Below are 25,264 nucleotides of genomic sequence, written 5' to 3' on the forward strand. Positions count from 1 at the left end.
ATGGTAGCTCCTAGATACTGATGAACATGCGAAGGCTCCAGGTGCGACTTGGTGTAGTTTATTGTAAACCCTAAGTTGTGCAGTGTCTGAATTGTTTGCTTTGTGTGATGGGACACATTGACTGTATGATTTTGCTTTTATGAGCCAATCGTTTAGATAAGGGAAGACATGCATCTGTTGTCTTCTGAGATGTGCCGCTACTACTGCTAAGCACTTTGTGAACACTGGTGGTGCTGTTGTGACCCCAAATGGAAGGACTTTGAATTGATAGTGTTGTCCTTGTATGACAAACCTTAGGTACTTCCTGTGAGCAGGATGTATAGGAATGTGAAAGTAGGCGTCCTTTAGGTCTAGTGTTGAAAGAAAATCGCCTTGTTGTAGTAGTGGGAGTACTTGCTGCAGAGTGATCATGTGGAAATGATCTGACTGTATGTAATGATTGAGGGGCCTGAGGTCGAGAATTGGCCTTAGTGTCCCGTCCTTTTTGGGAATTAGGAAGTACAAAGAGTGAACTCCTGTTCCTTGTTCCTCTAAAGGAACTACTTGTATAGCATCCTTTTGTAGAAGTGCTAGAACTTCTTGTTGAAGCAGAGTAATATGGTCTGTGGACATTGGACGCTGCCTGGGTGGTATGTTTGGGGGGGTTGCTGTGAGTTCTAGGCAGTAGCCATGTTGAATCATTTGTCTTACCCACCTGCCTGTTTTGATGGAATTCCAGACAGGTAGGAACTGCGATAATCTGCCCCCCACAGGGGGGGAATGCTGTGGGGGAGGCAGAGGGAAGTCACTGTTTGGGAGTGGAAGAGGAGCGGTTGCTGTTATTACCTCTACCTCTTCCCTTGTTATTATTTCCCCTGTAACCTCCTCTGAAGTAGCTTTTGTTAGAAGAGGTTTGTGTATTTGTTTTAAAAGATGACGTTGTATCTGCACCGGTTTGCTTAGAGCCTCCTCTATAGAAGGAGCGGCGAAAATAACTTCTAGTCTGTGTGGTTTCTAATGCACCCATAGAATTAGCTGTGTATGTGTCTTTTTTCATCTTTTCTAGTATGTTGTCTACTTCCGGCCCGAACAATTGGTTTTGATTGAAGGGCTGGTTCAAGATGGTAGTCTGTACCTCAGTTTTAAAACCGGAAATGCGTAGACATGCATGTCGTCTGAGGATAACACTGGTATTGACTGCTCTGGATGCCGTGTCAGCTACATCTAGTGCACATTTAATTGAGGCATTGGATATTAACTCGCTTTCCTGTATGAGCTCTGTTGCCTGATCTTTGTACTGATCTGGAAGGTGCTCCATTAGCTTTTCTAGTTGGTCATAGTGCGCCCTATCATAGCGTGAGAGCAGTGCTTGTGTATTTGCTATTCGCCACATGTTTGTTGCTTGCACAGCAATCCGTTTCCCTGACGCATCAATAACTTTTGATTCTTTGTCAGGCGGGGGTATGTCACCAGAAGTCTGGGAATTGGCTCTTTTTCGTGCATTAGACACTACTAAAGAATCTAGTGGCAGATGTCCCTTAATATAGACTGGATCAGATGGTGCTCGTCTGTATTTCTTTTCAATTCTTGGATGTAGTACCCTACAGCGTACCGGGTCTTTAAATATTTCTGGAGCATGTTTTATGACTCCTTTGATCATAGGTAATAGACCTTTGTGACAGCTCAAATGTATCCAGTAAAAATCCTCATCAATAGCATCAGAATGCATTGAAACCCCGTGGTAAAGGGCTTCCCTAATTAATAAATGATTAAACCCAAAACTATCCTCTGGAGGGGAAGGTTTTGTTGGGTAGGACAGAGGCTCAGTAATGTCGGGCACATTGTGTGGTGGGAAGCCATACATGTCATCGTCCTTAGGATATTCAGGATTGACATCCTCATCTAAAGTGTTTTCTTGTGGTATGTCATTTCCCTCACCTATATCATACTCCTCATCAGTGTGGTGTGATGATGCAGGAGATTGATCAGGAGAAAGTGTAGGTTCAATGTAAGGAGGGATAGGAGAGGAAGAAGGTAAAGGAGAGGAAGGGTGCATTGGAGAAGTTGCACAGTCCTTCTTTTTGGCAGGAACCACAGGTAGAAGTGGTGTTTCTGCTGGTCTCTTCTTATAAGGAATAGCCTCTACATGTCCAGTCTTTGGATTGATATAGACTTTCTTTTGTTTAGGATCTGGCCTAAACAGTTCTTCCTCCTCTGCAACCTTCTTTGGCGTCGATTTTTTCGGTGCCGATAGGGGTTGTTTCGTGTGCTTTGCTTTAGAAGGCGTTATTGAGTCCTGTGGCAAAGTTGTCGGTGTCGAAGGTGGTTTCGGCTTGGTAGGAGTTTTGGGTACCGACGTTGGAGATTTGGGAGTGGAGACAGGTCCCGTTGGCCTTGCGGCGTCGGACTCTGGCTTCCCATCTTTATTTTTGGAACCGGAAGGCTTCGGAGTCGGAGCTTTTTTCGGATCCGGTACAGTCTTAGGCTTCGGCACCGATACGTCTTTTGGTTTGGGTGCCGAAGGATGTTTGTCTTTGGGCACCGAAGGGCGTTTTGGCTTCGGTGTCGAGGAATCTTTCGGTACAGAAGGATGTGTGTGCTTCGGTGCCAATAGAAGAGGTGGAATTGGCACGTGTGGTCTTGTCGGTGCCAAGGCACTGGAAGGCATAGTTGCTTTCCTCGGAGCCGAGCCTGAAGGCAGGGCGTCGGAGGGGGTATTTCGGTCTCGACTGGGCCCCATGGGCGGAGTGCTGACCGTTGCCTTTGGTTTGTGTAGTGTCTGTTGTGCAGGGGCAAAGGTACTCACGGGTTGTCAAGATGGAATCGTCTGAGTCCTCTGCCCCCGATATGATCTGGAGATCAGGCGAGTCTTCCTCGGCGACGAGTGGAGCCTCGTCCTCGGAGATATCTTCGAGTGGATCCTCGTCCTCGGAAAAGTCTTCTTCGACGATCTCCTCCTCAAAGATGGCCTCCGGTGCTGGTGCTGATCTCCTCATCTCGGGTCGACGCGCCCTCCGATCCCGAATGGTCTTCGATCGGAAGGACGCACAAGCTGTGCAGGTTGACTCGTTGAGTTCCGGTGATAGACAGAGGTTGCAGACCTCGTGATGTCGCTATGAGGGAACTTTGCTCGACATACCGGCATCTCTTGAATGGAGTTCTGTCCATGAGGCGTAGGCCGTACGGCGCTGAAAGGCCCAACGGCCCGCGTTGAATTTAGTTGATGTTGAAAGTTGTTTATTCGATGTCGATGATGTTGTTATAAAGTTGTTTGCGCTTCGAAGTTGCAGAAAAGTCTTTTCTAGCCGGAGCGGAAAACTTTCATCCGAACCCAGTGGCGGAAAAAAACAATCTGAGGATGGAGTCGATGACCATGCGCAGTATTGTCCAAGGGAGGAGTCACCTATCTCGTGACTACAAAGACTTCTTCCAAGAAGACAACAACCTGCAATCATCCGAGCCCAACACCAGGTGGCGATCTAATGCACAGTATACGAGCAGCTCTACATGCCAAGAACAGATGCATACTGGTAAGTAGATAGATAGATAGATAGATATCTATCTATCTATCTATCTATCTATATCTATATCTATATCTATATATATATAACATCCCCCCACACAAGAAGAATCGGAGGCCAGAGGGGGTTACAGAGTAAACCAGGCTTTAATTGGCAGTAGTTGCACGGGTGGCGAATGCATTTCGGCGCAGACCTTCTTCAGCGCCCTGCCGTGCGAGGTAAGCCTTCACAAATGAATCCCAGTCCTGCTTCCCTTAGTATTCGGGTCTGGACACTCCTCCCCCCAGTCAATTAAGTTCACCTGTTGGTGTCCAGGAACAGTACACGGACTTCAACTCCCAGAATGCACTGAGTAGGTGCATCTGGGTCGGCGGTGTGGGGGGGGGTTGGAATTGAAAAATAGTTTGTCCAGATGTTGCAGGTAGGGAAGGAGGATACCCACAAGACGCTGCTAACAATTTCCGGGTCTCCCCTGGGCCCCCTCGGTCTGCAGCTGCCTCAGAGTCCAGGTCGGAATTTCAGCAGGGACAGCCATTCAGCATAGCGTCACAACAGAGTTAAAATACCTCCTGCCGCCTGAGACCTTCTGGAGAGTGAGGCGGACACCGGATCTCTCGGTACCCCGAGCAGTAACGTCGCTGCAAACAACGATGATTGTCAGTTAAAGTCCGGGTCTCTTGATGCTGCAGGGCCATCCGTACTGCTCCTCTGACTGGAGCAGGAAATATTAGCACAACATCCCTCCACACAAGAAGAATCGGAGGCCAGAGGGAGTTACAGAGTAAACCAGGCTTTAATTGGCAGTAGTTGCACGGGTGGCGAATGCAATTCGGCGTAGACCTTCTTCAGCGCCCTGCCGTGCGAGGTAAGCCTTCACAAATGAATCCCAGTCCTGCTTCCCTTAGTATTCGGGTCTGGACACTCCTCCCCCAGTCAATTAAGTTCACCTGTTGGTGTCCAGGAACAGTACACGGACTTCAACTCCCAGAATGCACTGAGTATATATACACTCACACACACATTTATGATGGAGCGGCAAGTTAAAGTTAGTTCATTGGTGAATTTCAGGGTATTTTAGTTTATAAATGTTATTATTTAACCCATTGTTTTATTTATTTATTTATATATACACATACATAATCAACACATTTTGTGATCAGTTTCAAAGGTCATGTTTACAAAGTACAGTAATTACTCCTTTTGTGGGTTTTATTTTATCATGTAGGCCTGAACCTATGAAAGGATGGTGTTCCAATAAAAAAATAAAAGTATGAACTATTACCATTCTTGACAAGTGGACAGTCATTTGCATGTCAGAGAGAGTACTAAAAATAATGTTACACCCTGTCTTGCCACGGTCTAGTTAGATGAATATTAACTTCATTTGCCAGGAGGGTTTTTAGTTATTGCACATATTAGCAGTGAAAGATGATACCCCTTATGAGCGTCTTATTTAAATCTATCCACTCTGTCAGAAGTGGTAACAAATTTGAATATAAAAGAAGTTTCATAGAGGACCCCCTTTAATTGATGTTTAATCACAACTCTAGAGCCAGCAAAGGATAATGTCGCTGTATAGAATGGAAAGTGTTAGCAAAGTTGAACTACCCTTGCAGTATCTTTTTCAATGATTTACTTAAAATAGATGAGATCACCTGTTTGTTTTAGGCATTCAGAAGCCTCATGCCTTGTGAGAAGTCATTTGGTCTACCTGTTTATCCCTTCAGACCAGGTTTGTTAATCTATTGGTCTGCAGATTTGCACATTGTCTATTGACTAGATGTATTACAGACTCCTTGCCCATTCTGGGGAGAGAGCTCTCTCCAGCTGGCAAAGAACAGGTGTTCTGTTCATTGAGAAATTGAACAAGCAATAGAGATGCCTTGAAATCTTGTTTTTATCTTGTTACGTTTGCTGTGTGTTCAAAGACAGATGTCAAATCTCAGCTTATGTCTTTTTTACAAATGGTTGCTTTTTATGCTGGAGATTGGTGTTTACTTTTCATTCTCTGACAACAAAGTTAGCCAATTTTGTAAAGTGAACTGTCTGACAATCATGCTATGGTACAGATAGTGTGAAATGAAAAGCTGTAGGATGCCAGGTCTTTTTATAACACACATTATGAACTTTACACATATTTCAAAATATGTCAACAATTTGAGAGGCACAATTGGTTTCTAAATCTGAATGGTGATGGAAGCAAAGATTTTAATAACATGACCACAATCAGAGGACTTTGCTAGGTGATGTACAAATGATAAATGTTTGCTGAAACATGATTTCCTCAAATTATCCTTTTCAGGCTATATAGTTTTTTAAATTTAGAGTGCACATCAGTAGGAAGGTTTGTGGCCATCTCAATATAAAACGTGCTATCTGTAAATGAGTGTGCTACCACGTCATGCTTTGGTAGTACATTTATTAAAAGTCGAAGTTTTCATACATTAACTTAGAAACCTTATTGTTCCAATTGTGATGACAATGCTATTAGTGAACTAAGACGGAAGTCAGGGGTCCGGTGTACCCTATTTGTGGGCTAGACTGTTACTATACATGGAGGAAACTTAAGTCTATTAAATTAAAACAAAATAGTTTTTGTAGACCCGACATTCTGAACTCAAATATTTGAAAGTTCTCTTATATGTGGTAATGAAGAAAAAGCTGACTCAACAAAATAAAATATTTGCCTAGAATCACAGTTTATGTGTCAAGCACATTAAAGTTAGCTCAAATAAATTAGGTCATTAGACCTGTAGGTCTGGTAACAGTTGTATGGTTTTCTGAGGCTTGTATGGTACAAGCCGCCTTCTGAGAACATATCCTTTTTGGGAACAGGGCCTGTTCCTAATTGTATTCTTGAGGTGTTTGTCCCAGTTGGATAGTAAATATGTTTCTGACTCGGTTGGGAGTTATTTGTGTGACGTTATACGCTACAAGTCTCTTTCTTTAGTTGTCTGTTCAGAAACATTTAATCTATTGAATTTTAGCTCTGTCTGAAGCTTCATTAATGGTCACACACCTACCCAATGCAATAGTTGACTACGTGATGTCAAACCTCTCGACACATATCTCCCTGCTTAGCAGTTTGCTATTCTCAAATAGTTCTCCTAGTAGGGGTAGATCATGGGATTCTCATCTGCCGAAGCCTGTCTTTTTTTGGTCAAGGCCTGAAATCAGGGTTCAGGACTAGTGATGTCAATGCTGAGGAAAATGTGACTTTATTATATTTGGCTATTTGGTTCCAGTATTCAGCATAACAGACATGCAGGAAAGCAGGTCCAGATAATGGGGTCTCTGTTTGCAGGGCAGCCAGTCAAGGTAATGCAAAGGGATGGAGGTGCAATCTTATTTCAAGATCACCCATGGTTCTGTGTTACAGCGGTTGGCCAAGTCTGGGGCTCATCGTTATTGTGATGCGTATTAGTAGTGTGTGATATTGGGAAATCCCAAGCCTACATCTATCGTACCTAGAAGAGACATGGTAAGAATTTCATTTAAATACTCATGAGCCTGTCTAGCCATGAGATTTGAAGCTTGCCCCATCTGTGTAAGTCTTTTATTAATCAGTCACACAAAGGTGAGGGGAGGAATGCTTGCAAAAAGTTTAACCACTGGCTCAGGGTGGCATTCCAGTCCATCATTTTTCACTCACGCTGCCACTTTAGACAAAGGAACACGTAATGCAAATGTGTACCGCTCCTAAAGAGAACGCATAGGCCTCATCAATGAAGTATAGCTTATCCAGTATTGGGGTATCTTTCATAGATTCACATGCCTGAATCATACCCCGTCGCCGAGGCGGGAGTCCCACGGTATATAAAAAAGCAGTGCCAAAAGTAAATTATAGTAGAAGGCCCAAGAGAAAGGCCTGAGGCCTAAACTGCAGTAGCCTATCTACCTCATTATGCCAAAAGGACTAAGAATTTTGTCCCAGCCAATCCGCTTACAGCACCCTCTAGAGCCCTCACTGCAGAGCCAGTTCTCCTCAGATTTTCACTGCACGTCGTGTGGAAGGGAGTCTCCCTGAGTCTCTACTCCAGTTTTTTCCATTCTTCAGGATGTCTGACAAGAAGGCCTAGTTTAGACCTTGCAGAACATGCAACAAGAGAAGAGTCCATGTTGATGATCAACATAAGGACTGTATTTATTGCCTCTATCCTAAGCATGAGGCAAAAAATTGTAAAATCTGCCGCACCTTCCCTTCTAAGACCTTAAGGCATAGGGAGGCCAGAGTCCTTTTATGGCTCAAACCTTCTTCAGCTGATGATGATGACAGAGCCTCAACCTCCAGTAAAAGAACAAGATCACATGATAGCTCTGTAAGTGAGGGGAGAAAACATGTCACGACCTCCCACTCCACTTCTGGATCTTCATCATCTTTATCTGAGGCTTCAGCTCTTAAGGACTCTTAAAAAGCTTCAAACTGTGAGTAAAAGCTGCTCTGTCTCCTCAGCTTTTCCTATGACTACTATCTCTGTCACGTCTTCAGCTCCTTTGTCGACGGCAAACATTTCCACTACAGCTATCACCTCTCCTATCCTGTCAACTAGGATTTCCATTGTGGCGAAGAAAACTGTCATCGACGATCCGTCGACGACCGCCTCGTTGTCGAAGTCTAAACACTCGTCTACGAAGGTACCATCGACGAAGCCTCCATCGTCGACGAAGATATCTAAGATGCCGTCGACGACCGTCCCGTCGACGAAGAAGTCAAGCCCATCGACGACCGTCCCGTCGACATCGTGTCCATCGACAACCCCGTCGACTTCTAGTTCGTCGACGGTGAACCCGTCGACGATGATCCCATTGACGTCGAGTCCGTCGACGACAATCCTGTCGACGTCGAGTCCGTCGACGTTCGTTCTGTCGTAGTCGATGATGGTACCGTCGACGACGTCTGCCATCAAGAGCTCTATGGTGACAATTCAATCTCCAATGTCTCCAGTGTCTAAAGAGCCACCGATGTCAAAGCGATACAAAAGGGGATGATGGACGGAGCGTTTGAGCAAATCAAACACTCACCCCCAGTCAAGTGTGGCAGGGTATGTTCAGACGTGAGTCCCTTGTTCACTTGGCCACTGGATTCAAGATAGCCTGGCTGATGAGGATTATGAATCCGAAACCGGTCCCAGGATGCTTGTTTCCGGTCCTGGGAAGATATGGCTTGGCAGTTCGGGCTGGACTGTTCCCATGAGGCACAGGGTCAGACTGATTTGCATATAGCCATGTCTGAACTGGGGTGGCTGAGTGAACTAAAGAATGGTGATGGATTAAACCCTGATCAGTTGACTCGGGGTGAGTGTTTGATTTGTTCAAACGCTCCGTCCATCATCCCCTTTTGTATCGCTTTGTTCGCCCTAAGTGTGGCAGGGTATGTTCAGACGTGAGTCCCTTGTTCACTTGGCCACTGGATTCAAGATAGCCTGGCTGATGAGGATTATGAATCCGAAACCGGTCCCAGGATGCTTGTTTCCGGTCCAGGGAAGACATGGCTTGGCAGTTCGGGCTGGACTGTTCCCATGAGGCACAGGGTCAGACTGATTTGCATTTAGCCATGTCTGAACTGGGGTGGCTGAGTGAACTAAAGAATGGTGATGGATTAAACCCAGATCAGTTGACTGGGGGTGAGTGTTTGATTTGTTCAAACGCTCCGTCCATCATCCCCTTTTGTATCGCTTTGTTCGCCCTAAGTGTGGCAGGGTATGCTCAGACGTGAGTCCCTTGTTCACTTGGCCACTGGATTCAAGATAGCCTGGCTGATGAGGATTATGAATCCGAAACCGGTCCCAGGATGCTTGTTTCCGGTCCAGGGAAGACATGGCTTGGCAGTTCGGGCTGGACTGTTCCCATGAGGCACAGGGTCAGACTGATTTGCATATAGCCATGTCTGAACTGGGGTGGCTGAGTGAACTAAAGAATGGTGATGGATTAAACCCAGATCAGTTGACTGGGGGTGAGTGTTTGATTTGTTCAAACGCTCCGTCCATCATCCCCTTTTGTATCGCTTTGTTTGCCCTAAGTGTGGTAGGGTATGCTCAGACGTGAGTCCCTTGTTCACTTGGCCACTGGATTCAAGATAGCCTGGCTGATGAGGATTATGAATCCGAAACCGGTCTCAGGATGCTTGTTTCCGGTCCAGGGAAGACATGGCTTGGCAGTTCGGGCTGGACTGTTCCCATGAGACACAGGGTCAGACTGATTTGCATATAGCCATGTCTGAACTGGGGTGGCTGAGTGAACTAAAGAATGGTGATGGATTAAACCCAGATCAGTTGACTGGGGGTGAGTGTTTGATTTGTTCACAAGCTCCATCCATCATCCCCTTTTGTATCACAATACCCTAACGGACAAGCTCAGCAGATCCTTATCAGACTCCCACGAGTGGGAACTGGACAACACTCAGCTGGACAGAGTGTTCCAGGTTCGGGGCAAGCCAACGTTGGATTTATTTGCAACACAGCAGAACAAGAAATGCCGGTATTACGCCAGCAGGTACCCTCAACAGGGATCAAGAGGGAATGCCCTGTCCATGCGATGGTCAGGGATTTGTGCTTCCGCTTTACCTCCCATCCCGTTGATTCCAAGAGTGTTGCGCAAAATAAAGCAAGAGAGCTGCCGTCTCATTCTGACTGCTCCCAAGTGGCCCCGCCTGTATTGGTTTCAGGAGCTCATATTGCTATCCCCAGAACCTCCAATCCGATTTCTTCCGGCTCCAACTCTGCTATCATGCAACGAGGGTCAGTTACTTCGCCCAGACCCTCTATCTCTGAAATTACACGCATGACTCCTGACTTCCTAGAATTTCAACACCTCCAAATTCCTCAGGAATGCCGTGACATCTTGGAAAAGGCTCGAGCCCAGAGCACACTGAAGACTTATCCTCTTAAATGGAAGCGATTCTGCTCCTGGTGTATCTCAAACACTTTACACCCGATTGAAGCTCCTGCGGAAAGAATTCTTCCTTACCTTTTACATTTGGCTCGCTCTGGTCTTTCTTTCTCTTCAATAAAGGTCCATCTAGCGGCTCTATCCAGGTTCAGGAAGGTAGCTAACATTCCCTCACTATGTTCTTCATCGTTAATAAAACAGTTCATGAGAGGTCTTTTCCGGGCTTACCCTCCGGTTAAGCCTTCCCCACCGGAATGGGAACTCAATACGGTCCTCTCGCAAAGCCGACCTCAAGTATCTAACATGGAAGGTCGCCCTACTTCTAGCTCTGAAATCTGCTAGAAGAGTAGAAGAAATTCAGGCTTTCGCTATAAAAGAACTCTTTTTGCATTTCTCTCAGGATTATGTCACTCTCCAAACTAATCCAACTTTTATACCCAAAGTGCTTTCTCAGTTCCATTTAAATGAGCCAGTGAAATTCTGAGTTTTCTTCTCAAATCCTACAACTCCAGCGGAAAGAACACTGCATTCTTTGGACATCAAGCGATGTTTGAAGTTTTATCTCCAAAGGACAAAGAACTTCAGAAAATCAGATCAGTTATTTGTGGCTTATGGCCAAACTACGCTGGGGAAAGCAGTCACTAAAGCCACAATTTCCAGATGGATAGCCTCCGCGATCGATTTTTGTCATGTCAAATCCACCAGGCCACTACAAAGAAATGTCAGATCTCACTCTACAGGAACTGTAGCGGCGTCTACAGCATTGTTTGCAGGAGTGACATTAGAAAATATTTGCCGTGCTGCGACATGGAAGAATGTCCACACTTTTACAAGACATTACTGCCTGCAATCGGCAAGTCGAGAAGATGCGGCAGTGGGTCAAGCGTTCTTACGACATCTGTTTCCATAAGAACAGCTTCAGGTAACCAGTTCATTCATTTTGTGGTTAAGATATGCTTTTCAATATATATGTGTATTATAAAGATGTGAGCATACTTTAAATTGTCTGCTTTTTATGTGTGATGTTATTATTCCTGATTAATATTATATGACGACTCTTTGGAATCTGGTCATGTTTTATCTTTAACAATGTACTTGCCTCACACTTGTTAGTTGGTAAATATAATGGTTTTGGGAGTGTATTACTATAAGTCTCCCAGCATCCCCAACCGACTCTTACCTGGCATACTGCTTGCTACTCTGATTCAGGCATGTGAATCTATGAAAGATACCCCAATACTGGATAAGTAAACAAGTTACTTACCTGTAACTTCAGTTATCCAGTATTGGTATCTTTCATAGATTCACATGCACCCACCATGACCAGAGAGTCAGTTCTCTAATCTTTGGGATACTCATTCCCACTTGTGCTAAGGAAAATCTGAGGAGAACTGGCTCTGCAGAGAGGGTTCTAGAGGGTGCTGTAAGCTGATTGGCTGGGACAAAATTCTTAGTCCTTTTGGCATAACGAGGTAGATAGGCTACTGCAGTTTAGGCCTCAGGCCTTTCTCTTGGGCCTTCTATTATAATTTACTTTTGGCACTGCTTTTTTATATACCGAAGGACTCCCGCCTCGGTGACGGGGAATGATTCAGGCATGTGAATCTATGAAAGATACCAATACTGGATAACTAAAGTTACAGGTAAGTAACTTGTTTTCTTGGATTCTGTGGTTGAGTGAGCAAAGAACCCATGTCTAAGCATATCCTTAGCCACTTGGGGCATAACATCAATCACACAAAATATGATGGTAGGGATGCTTGCAAAAAGAATAATCGCTGACTGTCATTTGGGGTAACATTTTAGTCCATCGTTTTATACCCACTATATCCACTTTCGGTGTGGTATGAAGTCAACTCTGAGCCACACAGCGTTTTCCAGCGCCAGGTAGGAATATTGCTGAGTAAGGAATGTTTAGTAAGATAGAGTTCCTATTAGAAAGAGTGTTACTGAAGGTAACTTGTTATGTAACCATAAAATCTGGAATTTGTGAAATTATATGCAGAGAGACTGGAGCATCCACTATTACTTTTGTAGAGATCTCATCTTCTTTTGGGAAGTTATATGGCTGATGATGATGAAGAAACTTGTAGAACTTTGGCCGAATCATTTAAAAAAAATTAATTATTTCTTTCTTGTATCTGTATAGCTAAGACAATATTAGACTTTTGCTACTGTTTATGGCATGGTGGTTTGGTTTTAACCAGTTTAGAGATGACCTTCGTTCTTTTACTTATTTCTACAGATGAGAGCTATCAAAAATAGTAGTTACACCCTTTTCATACAAGTCGGCAAGACTGCGTTTTCTTAGTTCAAATTTACAAAATGAGGAGGTACTACATCTCCTTGAGATCTTTTCACATCTGGAATTAGTGGGTTGACCCATTTTTCTTTGCCAGTGGTTTGACACAGGGGTAACATTATTTCAAGGTCTGCCCACTCCTAGTGGTGTGAGTACTGATGTTCACCTCACTCCCAAATCTAGGTTGTGATCAGCAACATGAGTAGCATAGTGTAAATATAGCCTGGAGGGCATTACTTTCTTCTTCTCATAAAATGAAGCGCCCATCTCCCAACTGTATTTCCCCTCTTTGTCGTTCATGCATTCATCAGATCTCCCAAGCCCTTTTCAAAAAGATCCTAATTGATTTTCAGTGGTTTCTATAGGATTGTGAATCACCGGGAGAGGCATTGACCTATATATCTCATGAACTAACTAGGATTTCCATTTCATTAGGATTTTTTGGTTATTAAAATAGTTCATATTGAATTATGCCTTCTTTATATGCTCTATGATAGTATTTTAGTATTCCCTACGTTTTCTCCTCTTTATGGTCTTTCAGTTTTTCTCTTTTTCCTGCTACGATTATTTCCCTCCATTTTCATGCTTTAAATTATTGTTCAGTGTTTCCCTCTTCAGCGTCAGTTACCATGTTCATCTTGCAATTTTTACCTTTCATTTGTCCTGTCAAACCCTATTTGCCCTAGTTCCATCTTGCCTTCTTTCAATTCACTGTGGTTCTTTCACTGTTGGATCTTTCTTTCCACCGTAGTCGTTGTTCAGTGCCTCCTCTTTCCATTCATTATGGCCATCATTTAATATTTCATCCTCTTGTTTTGCTTTGTAGGACAGTGATGGAGAAAGATCCTGGTACCCTTTCTGACTCCCACAACTACACAGGGCCTTACCCCTCTACGTGGGAGATGGAGTTATGGAACCCAGAGTCTACTTTTCTGAAAGTTCCTGTGCGTCGCACGGAGAGGGATTTCATGGACATTGAGTCCCACTTTCACCAAACCATGTCCAAGGAATTGGTTCTGATCTGCAGAATATACAGAATCCAGAACAGATTCCTCTGGCGGAAATACACCTGGTGAGAGGGAAACGGATGTGTTCTGGAAGCTTGCAGTAGTATGGAGACTATTCATTATTACCCCTGTATACTGGTGTGTGAACGATTGCATTGCACTAGCAGGCAACTATGTGAATACTTGTACTAGCATGTTGTTGCCTGAATGCTTGCATTAGTACTCTGGTGTTGGGTACACTTGCCTTGCATTTAGACACTACTCTCAATGTTGGCAACATGCATTTATATTTGAATGTTATCACAAGCAGCACTATGATGGTCCTTATGCACTTATGTGTGATTGCTTCCACTAATGCAGTTACTTGCTGTCACAGTGATGGGGTATGAATGCTGGCATTGATGTGGCAGTATATGAAAGTGAGTGCTTGTCTCATGTTATGAGAATAAATAGCTTAATGTAGTGGTGTGAAAATGAAGGCATTTGCTAGTGTTCCTCCTGTCAATCACCCACACTATCAAGGACAACCTGTAAAATAAACTACTTACACTTCCATCCAGTGAGCTCTATAGTGGCAACTCAAAGACAAGTGCTCCCCGATCAAACACATTCCCCATGGGTAGCGACTGTGCCACTCAAACCGTACCCCTCTTTGCGTATGGGGATTTATTCCAATTACTCCATTGCTACCTTATATTCATGGAAAAAGTTGACATTACCAGACCTTGTTTCTAGGTAGGTTGTGAATTCAGAGTATAGTACGATAAAGTAGATTTGCTCAAAATAACAACACACTAAAATGCATTATAACAGAAGCAGAAGAAAAGCAAAATATAAAATTGGAACGTTATCTGCTGCTAACTGGTGTAGCTGTTTTAGCATACCATGATGGTATTTGTTGAGTTGACTCTTGATAAAGAATGGGGACTGGTGTTTCAAGCTGGTAAACATTTCATAGACATGGTTTTGTTCAGTCAAACCTATGGCCATATGTAGCATTGCATTGGTCGCAAATTGTGACACGTGTGAAATTTTGCAAACCAACTAATGTACTGATAGACTTGCCTGCAAAATTCTGATTTGAGTTACACATTGACCCACCTAATTGTCATTAGGTAGGTCACAAATTGGGCTCAGACTGATTGGCCACAATCACAGTGATGGTGGTCTGCAAAGGTAATCAGACTTGGGTGATACACGGCTACTTTAAACTTTAAAAAAAAATGTATTTAAAGTTTCTCTGTATGTTGGCAGCTGTCCAAAGAGGACCTCTTCCTTGTTGTGAAGGTGATACCACTCCCACTTAGAGATGGTAACCTTTCAGTGGTTTGCACTTGAAACTTCAGCTGCAAACCATTGATGCATATGATGCAGCTTTGCAGTTTGGAAGGGAGGCCAACAACACATCTGTTCCATTTTGGTAATCCCAAATCCAATTTTAGAAGTTGTTAAAAGATTGCCAAGTCCTAAAATGGCATTGGTACATAGAAACAACCTATTTTGCTGTTACATTGGCTCCAATTTTGCTAATCGGAGCATTTGCAAAACAGGTTAGTACATCTGGCTTCCAGTTTTTTTTCTTTAGCAGTGCTATCAGAAGCTGCTAAGTTGTTTTACACATGTGGTACAGATGTTCTATAATGGCCACCAATGCCCTGTGATCCTGCGACCTGTGTTTGTATATCGCGGTGAGACCTTGTAATGATGGCGTACTACCTACACAAGAAAGTGCTACAGCCAGTTGGCGATTCTGCAATTAATGGTACCGGAATATTCGATTCACATCAGTAACGGGACCTGTTTTGGATGAGATGACCGTCCGTTGGAAAGGGCTATCATCCAGGCAGGCGAAGCCTAGATGATAGCACCGGTTAATATTGGTTTTCACTTGCCTCAGAATTAACCATGGTGACTTATTGATATTAAAGGGTGAAGGCCACTAGTCTCGGATAAGGACCTTAATTAATCCTTGTTACCCACACTGCGGGCAGTAACAGATGTTAAATTACTCCCCTTCATTCAAGCCCATAATAAGGGGAGGGTAATTAACAGCTGTTAACTCTTGCTGGTAAAGGCATTCGGCTGGCAGCACCTCTACATTGGATGAGAAGCTAAGCTAACCTGCTTTTTAGTGTTGCTGATATAGCCCAGCTTTGATTATTTACATGAAGCTGTTCTCTCTCTCAGAATGAGCTGACCCCTCCCTTAGCGGCAAAGTAAGCCCAAACAACCATTGGAAAGTAGAAATAAAACAGACCAACATGTTTGATTTTTTTAAAATTGTTATGTATTTATTATCGCAAGGGGGAAGAATGATTCTGCACGTCGCATCATTCAGTCTTGTCTGGTGCTATGCCAGCTGCTCTAGTCCACTTTGCAGCGCACCAGAAAGAAACAAGCATTGGCAAATTCAATAGATCTAGCTTAATGTGCCACCGTAGATCTACGCAAACCCGATGTGCATGCTTTTGTACAGGTTTGCCAGTGCTTCCGGAAATGCCTGGATGCAGGTATTCCCCCCAGTTCCCAGTTCAGTGCTGATCAGATCTACGGAGTCCGCCACAGTCCTGTTTAGAAAACAATGGTATCCGACTCTACCAGGCTTCCCGATGCAATGTTATTTTTACCCAAGAAGGCAGTCGGTACTCATGCACTCTGCAGTATTTAGCAAAAGCATTCACTGTTGTGCCTATGAGAACTTCAAGGTCAAATTCCGCCTAATGCACCTTCATTGAAAAGGCTGTGTATTACTTACTCTGTACATTCGTTTAGCCAATCACCAGATTCTTGTACATACAAAACACGAATCATGGTCATAAAGCTGTTCCTCCCAGAGTTGACGGATTATATATGTAATGCGGGCAATTCCCTTGCATCATATGCGCACTAGCCCAGGGGGACATGGCACACTGGCACAGGTCAGTGTAAAGAGCTGGAAAAATGATGAGCTGGACTTGTGCAGATGCAGTCAGCTACAACTTGTTGCCATTCGCTCTTCATTGTCTCATGAATGTGATTAATGTCTCCCAAATAGCAGTGTGGTAAATGAAGATTCAGGGTAGTCAGGAGTAAAGGTGAAACAAGTTGATCCTTAAGGCTGAAAGAATCAGGTTACAGGTAGTAGATGTTAGTAGGGAAGCAGGAAGGCCCCACCAGGAGTAGCATCCTTTCTGATCAGCCCACGCATTCCAATTGACACTCACTCAAACCATGCACACATCCGCATTCTATCACCTCCCTGTAACCATGGCTGAGCAGCAGGAGACCTATAACTAAGGAGAGAATGCATGGCAAAGACATGCAGGTACCACAAGCAGGACTCATTGAAACCCTTAAAATAAAGTACTGTTTACAACAGCCAGATTCATCAACGGAAAATCGGCTCGCAAAGGGCCAGATTCTGCGAATCTGGCCCTTTGCGAGCGCTTTTTTTGCATTTAGGATTCATCACCTCAAATGCAAAAATCGCAGATTTTGAAATCGGTAAATTACGAGGAATTTCATTTAAGGAATCTCTATTTGAGATTCCTTAAATGCAATTCATGAACCATTTTAGAATTGCGAATTCGCAATTTTTGGCCGCTATTTACCGTGAAGTCTGACTTCGAGGTAAATAGCGAAACTTAGAAAAATGCATTTTTCTATGTTGGATGTTACACACACACATGTCCTTTGGACATGTGTGTGCGCAACACCAGTGTAAATCACCATTTCAGGGGTGCTACAGGGTGTCCTTTGGACACCCTGGCACCCTTGAAATCGCTTCCTTATTTGCGATTCGCTAATTGCTAATCGCAAATAAGGATTGACTCCCCATTCATTCCTATGGGCCTTTGGCCAATAGGAATGAATGGGGAGTCATTCCTTATTTGCGATTCGCAATTAGCGAATCGCAAATAAGGAAGATGTAGAAATCGCTATTAATTTTGCGATTTCTACATGCATCCCGTTTTGCGAGTCTTTAATAGCGATTCCTTAATAATCGCTATTAAGGACTCGCAAAAGAAGAGCATGATGAATCTGGGGGTAAGTCAGCAAGCAGTCAGTGAGGCATATTCAAAGTAATTGTTCTCCATTTCGGAAATAAATAAAAATTCCCCAATGAGAATTTGGATTACCCAAGGAAAGGAAGTGACTGCCACAGAGACAATCTATTTTGTTTTAGCACAGATATTACTTTGTCATCTGCACCGACGTCTCAACGCATGAATCGATCACGTTTTTCTAGGTACTACCAATGTATGGGAATAAGGGTCCAAGGCACGGGAATAGCACGTGTTTTGCCCAGATTCACACAAGGTGGATCCTGAGCCCATATCTTCTTGATCAGCATTCAGCAGTTTGGGACTGCATAGTCACAAGTCCTATTTCAGTTGCACTTTCCATTTCTGTACTGTTAACTGGAACAATGCTGAATTTCTATGGGGGTTTAAAATAAGGATGTGGTTCACTGGAACCAATTACACTGGATTCCTTTGGGTTCAGAGCTATATAGCTGCATTCTTTCCCTGTGCAGTTCATTTGCAATTTACAATCTGATGTCTTAAAAGTTAATTTCCGAAATTTAAATAACAAAGCCTAATAAAGTCACCAGCTTTGCCGAAAAAAATCACTTTAAGTATCAAAGTGTAAAAGGAGATGTTTGAAGATGATGCAAGTGATTCCAGAAAATATAGGAAGTGCAGCTAGAACAAACAAAAGAAACGCCAAAGGTGAGTGACTTTAGTTTTTGACTTCTATGTTGCCATCAGTAGTGTCTGCTCCGCTAAGGTGGAGGAGCGTCGTCTCACTGCTTTTAAGCAGTGTCACTAAAGGAAAAATAAATTGATAATAACTCTAAATTATTATTGCTTTATTTTTTCCTTGTTGCGGGAGGGATGGGGCAGGGCTGCTCTGATGACCGGGGAAGGGAGGAGTGGTTTGCACTCCCTAAAGTGCACATGAATGTTTGACGGGCCCTTTGGGGACGTCCAAACATTCATGGGCACTTTGCATGTTCTGCATTACAGCCTGCACTGAGAACATGCCCAGCCTCCCATCATCTGGATGAGTGCCGATCTACGGTGGTCAGACTAATCACAAGACTGTATTGCAGCATTGTGATTGGCTATCAGGAGGCTGAGAGCCGGGTACATCCTGCTTTCTGCCCTAGAAGAGGGGAAGAGGTCTGAGAGGAGGAGTAGGAGGAGGAGGAGGAGGCGGCGACGGTGGGTGGCAGTGGGAGACAGGAAACTGTTATTTTTGTTTGTTTGTTTCTTTTATCATTCCCTCGCCTTCCCAACCCTCACTACCCGTGCCCCAGCGACCCGCCCCCCCCCACAACTTCAAATACCAACTGCCACTGGTTGACATAGACACTCTGCTACCTGATTGACTTACTTCCCAGGCCTGCTAATTCACACAGAGCCATAGCAAATCCCGCCATATCAGCCTTGGTAACTGCTGTTGATAGCAGGCTCTGAACCCATTGTGTGGATGCTGAGCACAGCTGATGTCCCTCAGGGTTTTGCAACCCCCAGGACTTAGCGGCAGGCTTGGAAGCCTTTGCTTGTTTTTAGGTCTGGTGTTAACCAAGATCTTTTGATTTTATTAAACATTATATCTTTATTAAAAGTGATAATGCTTTCAGCCACAACGACACGTACACTCAAGTCTCACAAGCGTACAAAATAAAAGCCCTTATCCAAAAAGCTTGGTTGTACGGACATTGTTGGGAATTCACCCGACTTAAGTAAGTTACAAACCAAGCATAATTGTCCTAAACCTAAATAAGGAGGACTTATCTAGTGGAGTGAGAAAAGGTCTTCCTAGTAAGTATTTACAACCACCTTATTATGAAATTGGATAACACTGAGGTTGGAGAGCCTACAGGCACTGCCTATCAATAGATGTTCGTTTCAGGAGAAAATGCCCACATAAGTGGTAACCAACATATGAGAACTTGTCTTTTAAGGACACTGGTTTACATATAAATTTCACTTCTGGGGTATTTTATTATAAGAGACAAAAAGATCCTGAGTTATAGTATTGATGAAACTTATGTCCATTTGTTCGTGTGGTTTCGAGTAGTAGTTCTACATTTGTTGAGGTTATAGGTTTCCTAATTTAAGGAAAGAAATGATCTAGTTTATTCCTGAAGAAAGTGCACCCTATAAATCTTCTCCCGAAATGGTTCAAAGAAATATTTTGATATGATCTACTGCACTGGTCTTTTTTTGCATGACAATTAAGCTTCATAATTGTTGAGTGACATACAATTAGTAGAAGTGTACATGATGAAAGATGCATTGATTGGTCTGATATAATTCTTCCTTTCTGTGTTGTGTAATACATGTTTTAATATGATTATGTGGAATAGGTTCAATAGTCACTACATATATTTATATTGTTTATTGGGTTAAAAGCACACATTTATTTTTAAATTTTTGGTATTCATATTTGCCATCTTTTTGGTTAGAGGCTTTATTTTGTAAGTTTTTGTGATTGAGTGTATGTGTATTTGAGACTTCGGTTTTTTTAACACATTTTTACACTGAAGGCCGCATACAATGATCTGTTTTTGATAACCCCTTGGTCTGAGCAGTTCCTCACTTTTGTCTAATCAGTCACTTTTTTCTCCCGGCCACTTAAGCATACAGCGTGGAGCAATGGGTCAGCCCACTTCTGCTACTGGTTTACTTCACTGTGAGTGAACGCTTTATGACCTTTCACATGTGTACATTCTCCTAAAAATAACTTCTCTTTAATGCGGGGACTGAGTGAATCAATTTTCTTCATGGAAATTGCAACGGCATGTCCCTTAACTGATCTCTTCCTCCTCCAGCTATGTCGTTACTTTAGGCATGCCCAGCAGGTTCTTTTCTTCCGCTCTTGCTGCTTTCTTGTGTCTGCCCAGCTGCTCCTCTCATGCTCATATACTTATAAAGTTACCACAGCCTACCACATGGCCTACCACTGTTACTCCAACACCCTCCTATACAAATTAACTATGGTAGGGAGTTACATTTATACTCACATAAGAAATAATGTTAAATTACATGATTTAAAAAAAGAAAACAAAATAGGTAAATATAATTGATTCTTAAATCAAATATACAAAATGAAACATCTATTATTTAATTATACAGTATTTTGATAACATTTTTGAATTTATAAATTAATGTAACAAAAATGCAGTTTTGTAACTTTAGGTGGGGATGTATTTTTTATGTAAACTTCAGAAAAATACTTTAAATATATTGAATAAAAACAGGGATGTGGAATTCCTATAGCCCGACGCCTGGGACATATTGCTTGGAGTCAAGGGCAACAAGTTTTTATGTCAATTTTGTTCTTGGGGCAAGCAGGCCCAACCCACTACAGAACAAACCATTTGGCTGCCAGTTTACAGTACCACATTATGGATCAGGGAAAGGCATTGCCTGCAGTTAAGGTAATATTTGTGTCTCCACTAATGCTGATCATACTTGTATGTATGGTTCATTAATGCAAAGCTTTTATTATTAGGGTGAGCGCTCCAAGTAAACGTTGTAAGCTCAGACTGCACCACTACTGACAGTGGTTCCAGTGTAAAAATGTGTAACCACGTTTTTAATATTTAGCAATATGAGGCTATGTATAATGCTCCCAGAATGCTTTCTGATTAGATGCAAATATTTGCAGAAGCTTGAAACCAAGATGGATGATTCTTTGCTTTCAAAATAAAATGTTCACAAAAAAATGCAAAAACATTTAGCTAAACTACTGTAAAATGTCAGGTACCATTTCTTAGCAGCATTATTTAGTAACATGTGTTGATGTATGCAAGTATTTCCCAAAAATATTCATAATGGACAATCAGTGTAACCAGTTTGAATAAGGTTATGGGAAACATAAAAATAAACAAGCATTGGTAAAGCCAATATGTCTGAAATTGTTAGGCAGCCTTTTGGTTTGTCAAGTGCGTGACTTGTTCTAGCATGGTTTCTGGAAAACCTTATTGGTGTGGGAGCTGCCTGGCCCTCACAATTATAACAAACAGTGGAAAAAGCAAAAATTGTTTTGGTCTTAAAATGAAAACATTTCCACGGTAATTCCTGGCACTGAACAAAACGACTGTCAGTAAGCTCCTTTTGAAAGATCAGAATGCTGCCACTCGCAGTGAAGCTAGCCGATAGACAGAGAGAGAAACAGCATTTTAATAAACACAAAAGGTAGTGGTTAACACCAGACCAAATTAGGGGCCCAATTATTAAACAAAGTCTCAAAAGTGCACCCATGTCCTTGCATTAAATGCAGATATACAGCTTTCATAAAATTCACACGACTTTGCAGAAGTAGGCCAAGAAATAGTATTGAACTGCATTTTAGCATGAGCAAATGCGCAGATGTAGATTTGCCCATGCGAAAATATGAGTGTTTGCAAGTTCACTTTCCCTCCAACCACTTTTTCCCCAACCCTGGAAGAAGTTTTATGTCTGCCATTGTCAGCAGTAAATTTCCAACCTTTCTCAGTAGGGAAAAAGATCAGAGAAATATTGGAGAAAAGCCTTAAGACATACAAGTTAGTAGGCTTGCACAGACTCAAAAGGGCATTCCAACCCAGAAACGTTTGCTTACCATTACCTTCAGCCCCAGTATGTAGAGCTGCGGAAACGTGGCAACATAAAGGAATTGCTAGTATTCATTCAAACCATACTAAGGAAGGAACCCTGACATAATCAAAGAGGCTATTTCAGAGCTCTTATATAAGGAGATTGCTGTTATAATTTGTCATCGCATTACATGGCACAAAAGGGACAAATTGATTTTGTTACAGGACAAGTAAATTTATGAAGCAACCTGCCCCATGGACAAGTAGATATTTTATTAAATTCCACACCCCTGCTAAAAAGATTACCTCTAAATTAAATTGAGTGCTCAACATTTAAAATAAATAATAAAAATAATTTACTTTAGTATGTAGCATAAATATATTTTACTTATATTTTTTGTTTAGTTTAAACATGTTTATTTTCTTTACGCTTTATCATAGGGAGACGCCACTTTCATGGTGGAACTCTCCCTATGGTGAAGTATAAGGAAAATGAAAACAGTTTATTAAACTTTATCATAAAATATTTTAATGTTAAATATTATTGTAAATCAATTGTACATATATATTTTTAAGTATGGAGCAAAAGAAAAAATTGTAAACTACTGACTTTATTTTGAATTAAACCTTTAATATAAATGCATTCAAATAAATTAATTCTTTTAGATGCTAAAATTTTAAAATAAACACAAAGTAAACATTTTTATTAAATAAATGATGTAAAGAATTATTTAAAAAGTTGAATTATATTTAAATGAAGATGAATCTTACATGATTTTCTAGATTCATGCAGGTTGTTCCAATATTTTAGAATTAAATAATATTTTTTATATATATTTTAACATTAAAATATATTTATAATAATTACATGTGTTGTTGTGTCAGAATTTTGATATGGTTGGTGCTGGCCTTACTGCTGTATCTTTTTGACAGAAGTTTATTCTATTTTTCTACATATATTTTTTGGGCTGAAAATCGCGGCGGATCACATACCTTGTGGGGGAAGGGGGGCGGTGGTGAGTTTTGGCATTCGTTTTTAAAAGTAGGGGGAGCATGGGGCCCCCCCTTGTAGGACAACTTAATAATAATTTAGGAGTGGGGCTGCATGGACCCCTTTCCATGGTCTCAAATGAGCCCTGGGGACCACCACCTCTATTGGGACTTTATTTAATTAATGGAAGGTCCACAAGGACCCACCCTCCCCAGGGCTAATACACAATAGTGTGGGAGGCCTGCACTGACACCCACATGCCCTGGGGACCACCTTGCCGGGTGACAATATATGATTTTAAAGTAGGAGGGGAATGCATGGCCCCCAACCCGGACCATATATGGCTCTGGAGACCACCCCCTCACTGGGACCCGCCTGTAAACACAGAATGAGGGGACTGCATGGCCCGGGAGACTTCCACCACCCAGGTCCTGTTCCCGATGTCCCGGAGTGCCCCCCCCGATATATAGCTGTTTTCTCTGAGTTGGCGGGAGCTTTGACGGCTCCAGCCAACTCCGAGCAAACACTTAACTCCACTCCCAGCAAGCTAAAGCTGTGAAACGGAGCAGAGTTTTCATCTGTTTCCCTGCCCAATGTAATGCGGGCAGGTAAACAGACGAAAGGATTACTCACACACTGAAGGAGCTGCATGTTTAGCAGCTCCCCGTGTGTAGAATTGCTGACTCCCACAGGAGGCAGGGAGCCAGTAGCGACCGGTGGGACATTCAGGTTTCCCCCGTGGTCCCTAACGGTGTAGACTAGGTGCCCTGGGTGGGCTCCAGGGCACCCATCATAACAAGGTTGTACCCCAGGGATAGGGTCCCTGGGGCGTTTTCGACCCGGGGAGGGGGCCGCGTGGCCCCACTCACTGTATTCTTAGAAGTATGCAAATGTCTTCCCACCTTTTTCCACATTGATGGACTGCTTAACAATAGGCCTCCAAGCACTTTTCCAGCCAATTTTGGCAATGCTTTTGATGCAGAGTACGAGGACATTTCAACCAAACAAAGAAGCACTTACTTCACTGATGATATGGTCATTGACATCACTGATGACATCGCAAATGATATCACTGATGACTTAATTCATTAAACCACCCCCATAGAATGTCGCATATACACTCAACCACTCACATACCAATTCACAGACCCATACAAGCACTGACACACCCACTCACTGATCCATAGCCACTCATTCACCCATACAGTCACTCATACATAAATGTAACACTAGTACTCAGTCACCTGTACAGTCACTACCACAAGCACACACTCACCCATATAGCCACTCTCGCATTTACTAACTCATCCATACAGCCACTCACACACCCCATCACTCGCCTATACAGCCTCTCACATACCAATACAGCAACTCACACACCCCATCACTCACGTATACAGCATCTCACATACCAATACAGCCACTCACACACCCATAGAACCCCTCAGACAGCTATTCTCACATGGATGCACACAGTCACTCACATAAAATATTACAAATAGTATCACTCAGTACGTAAACTTTACTAATTTAACATTTGCAGTATTTTACTATATATCTTTAAAACTCTGAAACTCAGAAAACCCACTCACTGGATGATGTCATGTGCGATGTCATTTGAGATGTCATCAGTGATGTCACTGACCATGTCATTTGTGATGTAATATGTGATGACATAAGCTATGCATTACGGGGTTTAAGTTATAGTTAGCTCAGCTAAATATAAAGGCTGAGTTTGTATGGTTTGTACGGTTCAATTTGAGCCTAACTATAACGTCCCTATAATTGCTACCTGATTTTTTTTTTTGCAAATGACTATTCATGTATATATATATATATATATATATATATATATATATATATATGTGTGTGTGTGTGTGTGTGTGTGTGTATATGTATATATGTATATACAAATATATATATCATGCCACAATGTGATCCTTGAACTCCGTGCGCTCAACTACTGGTGCTCAGCGTGGGGGCCGGATCCTAGCCCAATTTCGA

At 42.5% G+C, this 25,264-nt stretch overlaps 1 protein-coding gene across 3 annotated transcripts in view; it reads left to right on the forward strand.

Moving 5' to 3' along the window:
- LOC144768064 (protein mono-ADP-ribosyltransferase TIPARP-like) overlaps positions 1-25,264 on the forward strand; it is a 121,773-nt gene that overhangs the window by 91,403 nt on the left and 5,106 nt on the right. For all 3 annotated transcript variants that reach the window (XM_078651437.1, XM_078651435.1, XM_078651436.1), the window contains exon 6: positions 13,517-13,762. In XM_078651437.1, the coding sequence (XP_078507563.1) occupies positions 13,517-13,762 (246 nt within the window). The remainder of the gene's footprint in view (positions 1-13,516; positions 13,763-25,264) is intronic.

The sequence above is a fragment of the Lissotriton helveticus genome, chromosome 7 (genome assembly GCF_964261635.1).
Source record: "Lissotriton helveticus chromosome 7, aLisHel1.1, whole genome shotgun sequence".
In the NCBI taxonomy this organism is placed as follows: domain Eukaryota; kingdom Metazoa; phylum Chordata; class Amphibia; order Caudata; family Salamandridae; genus Lissotriton; species Lissotriton helveticus.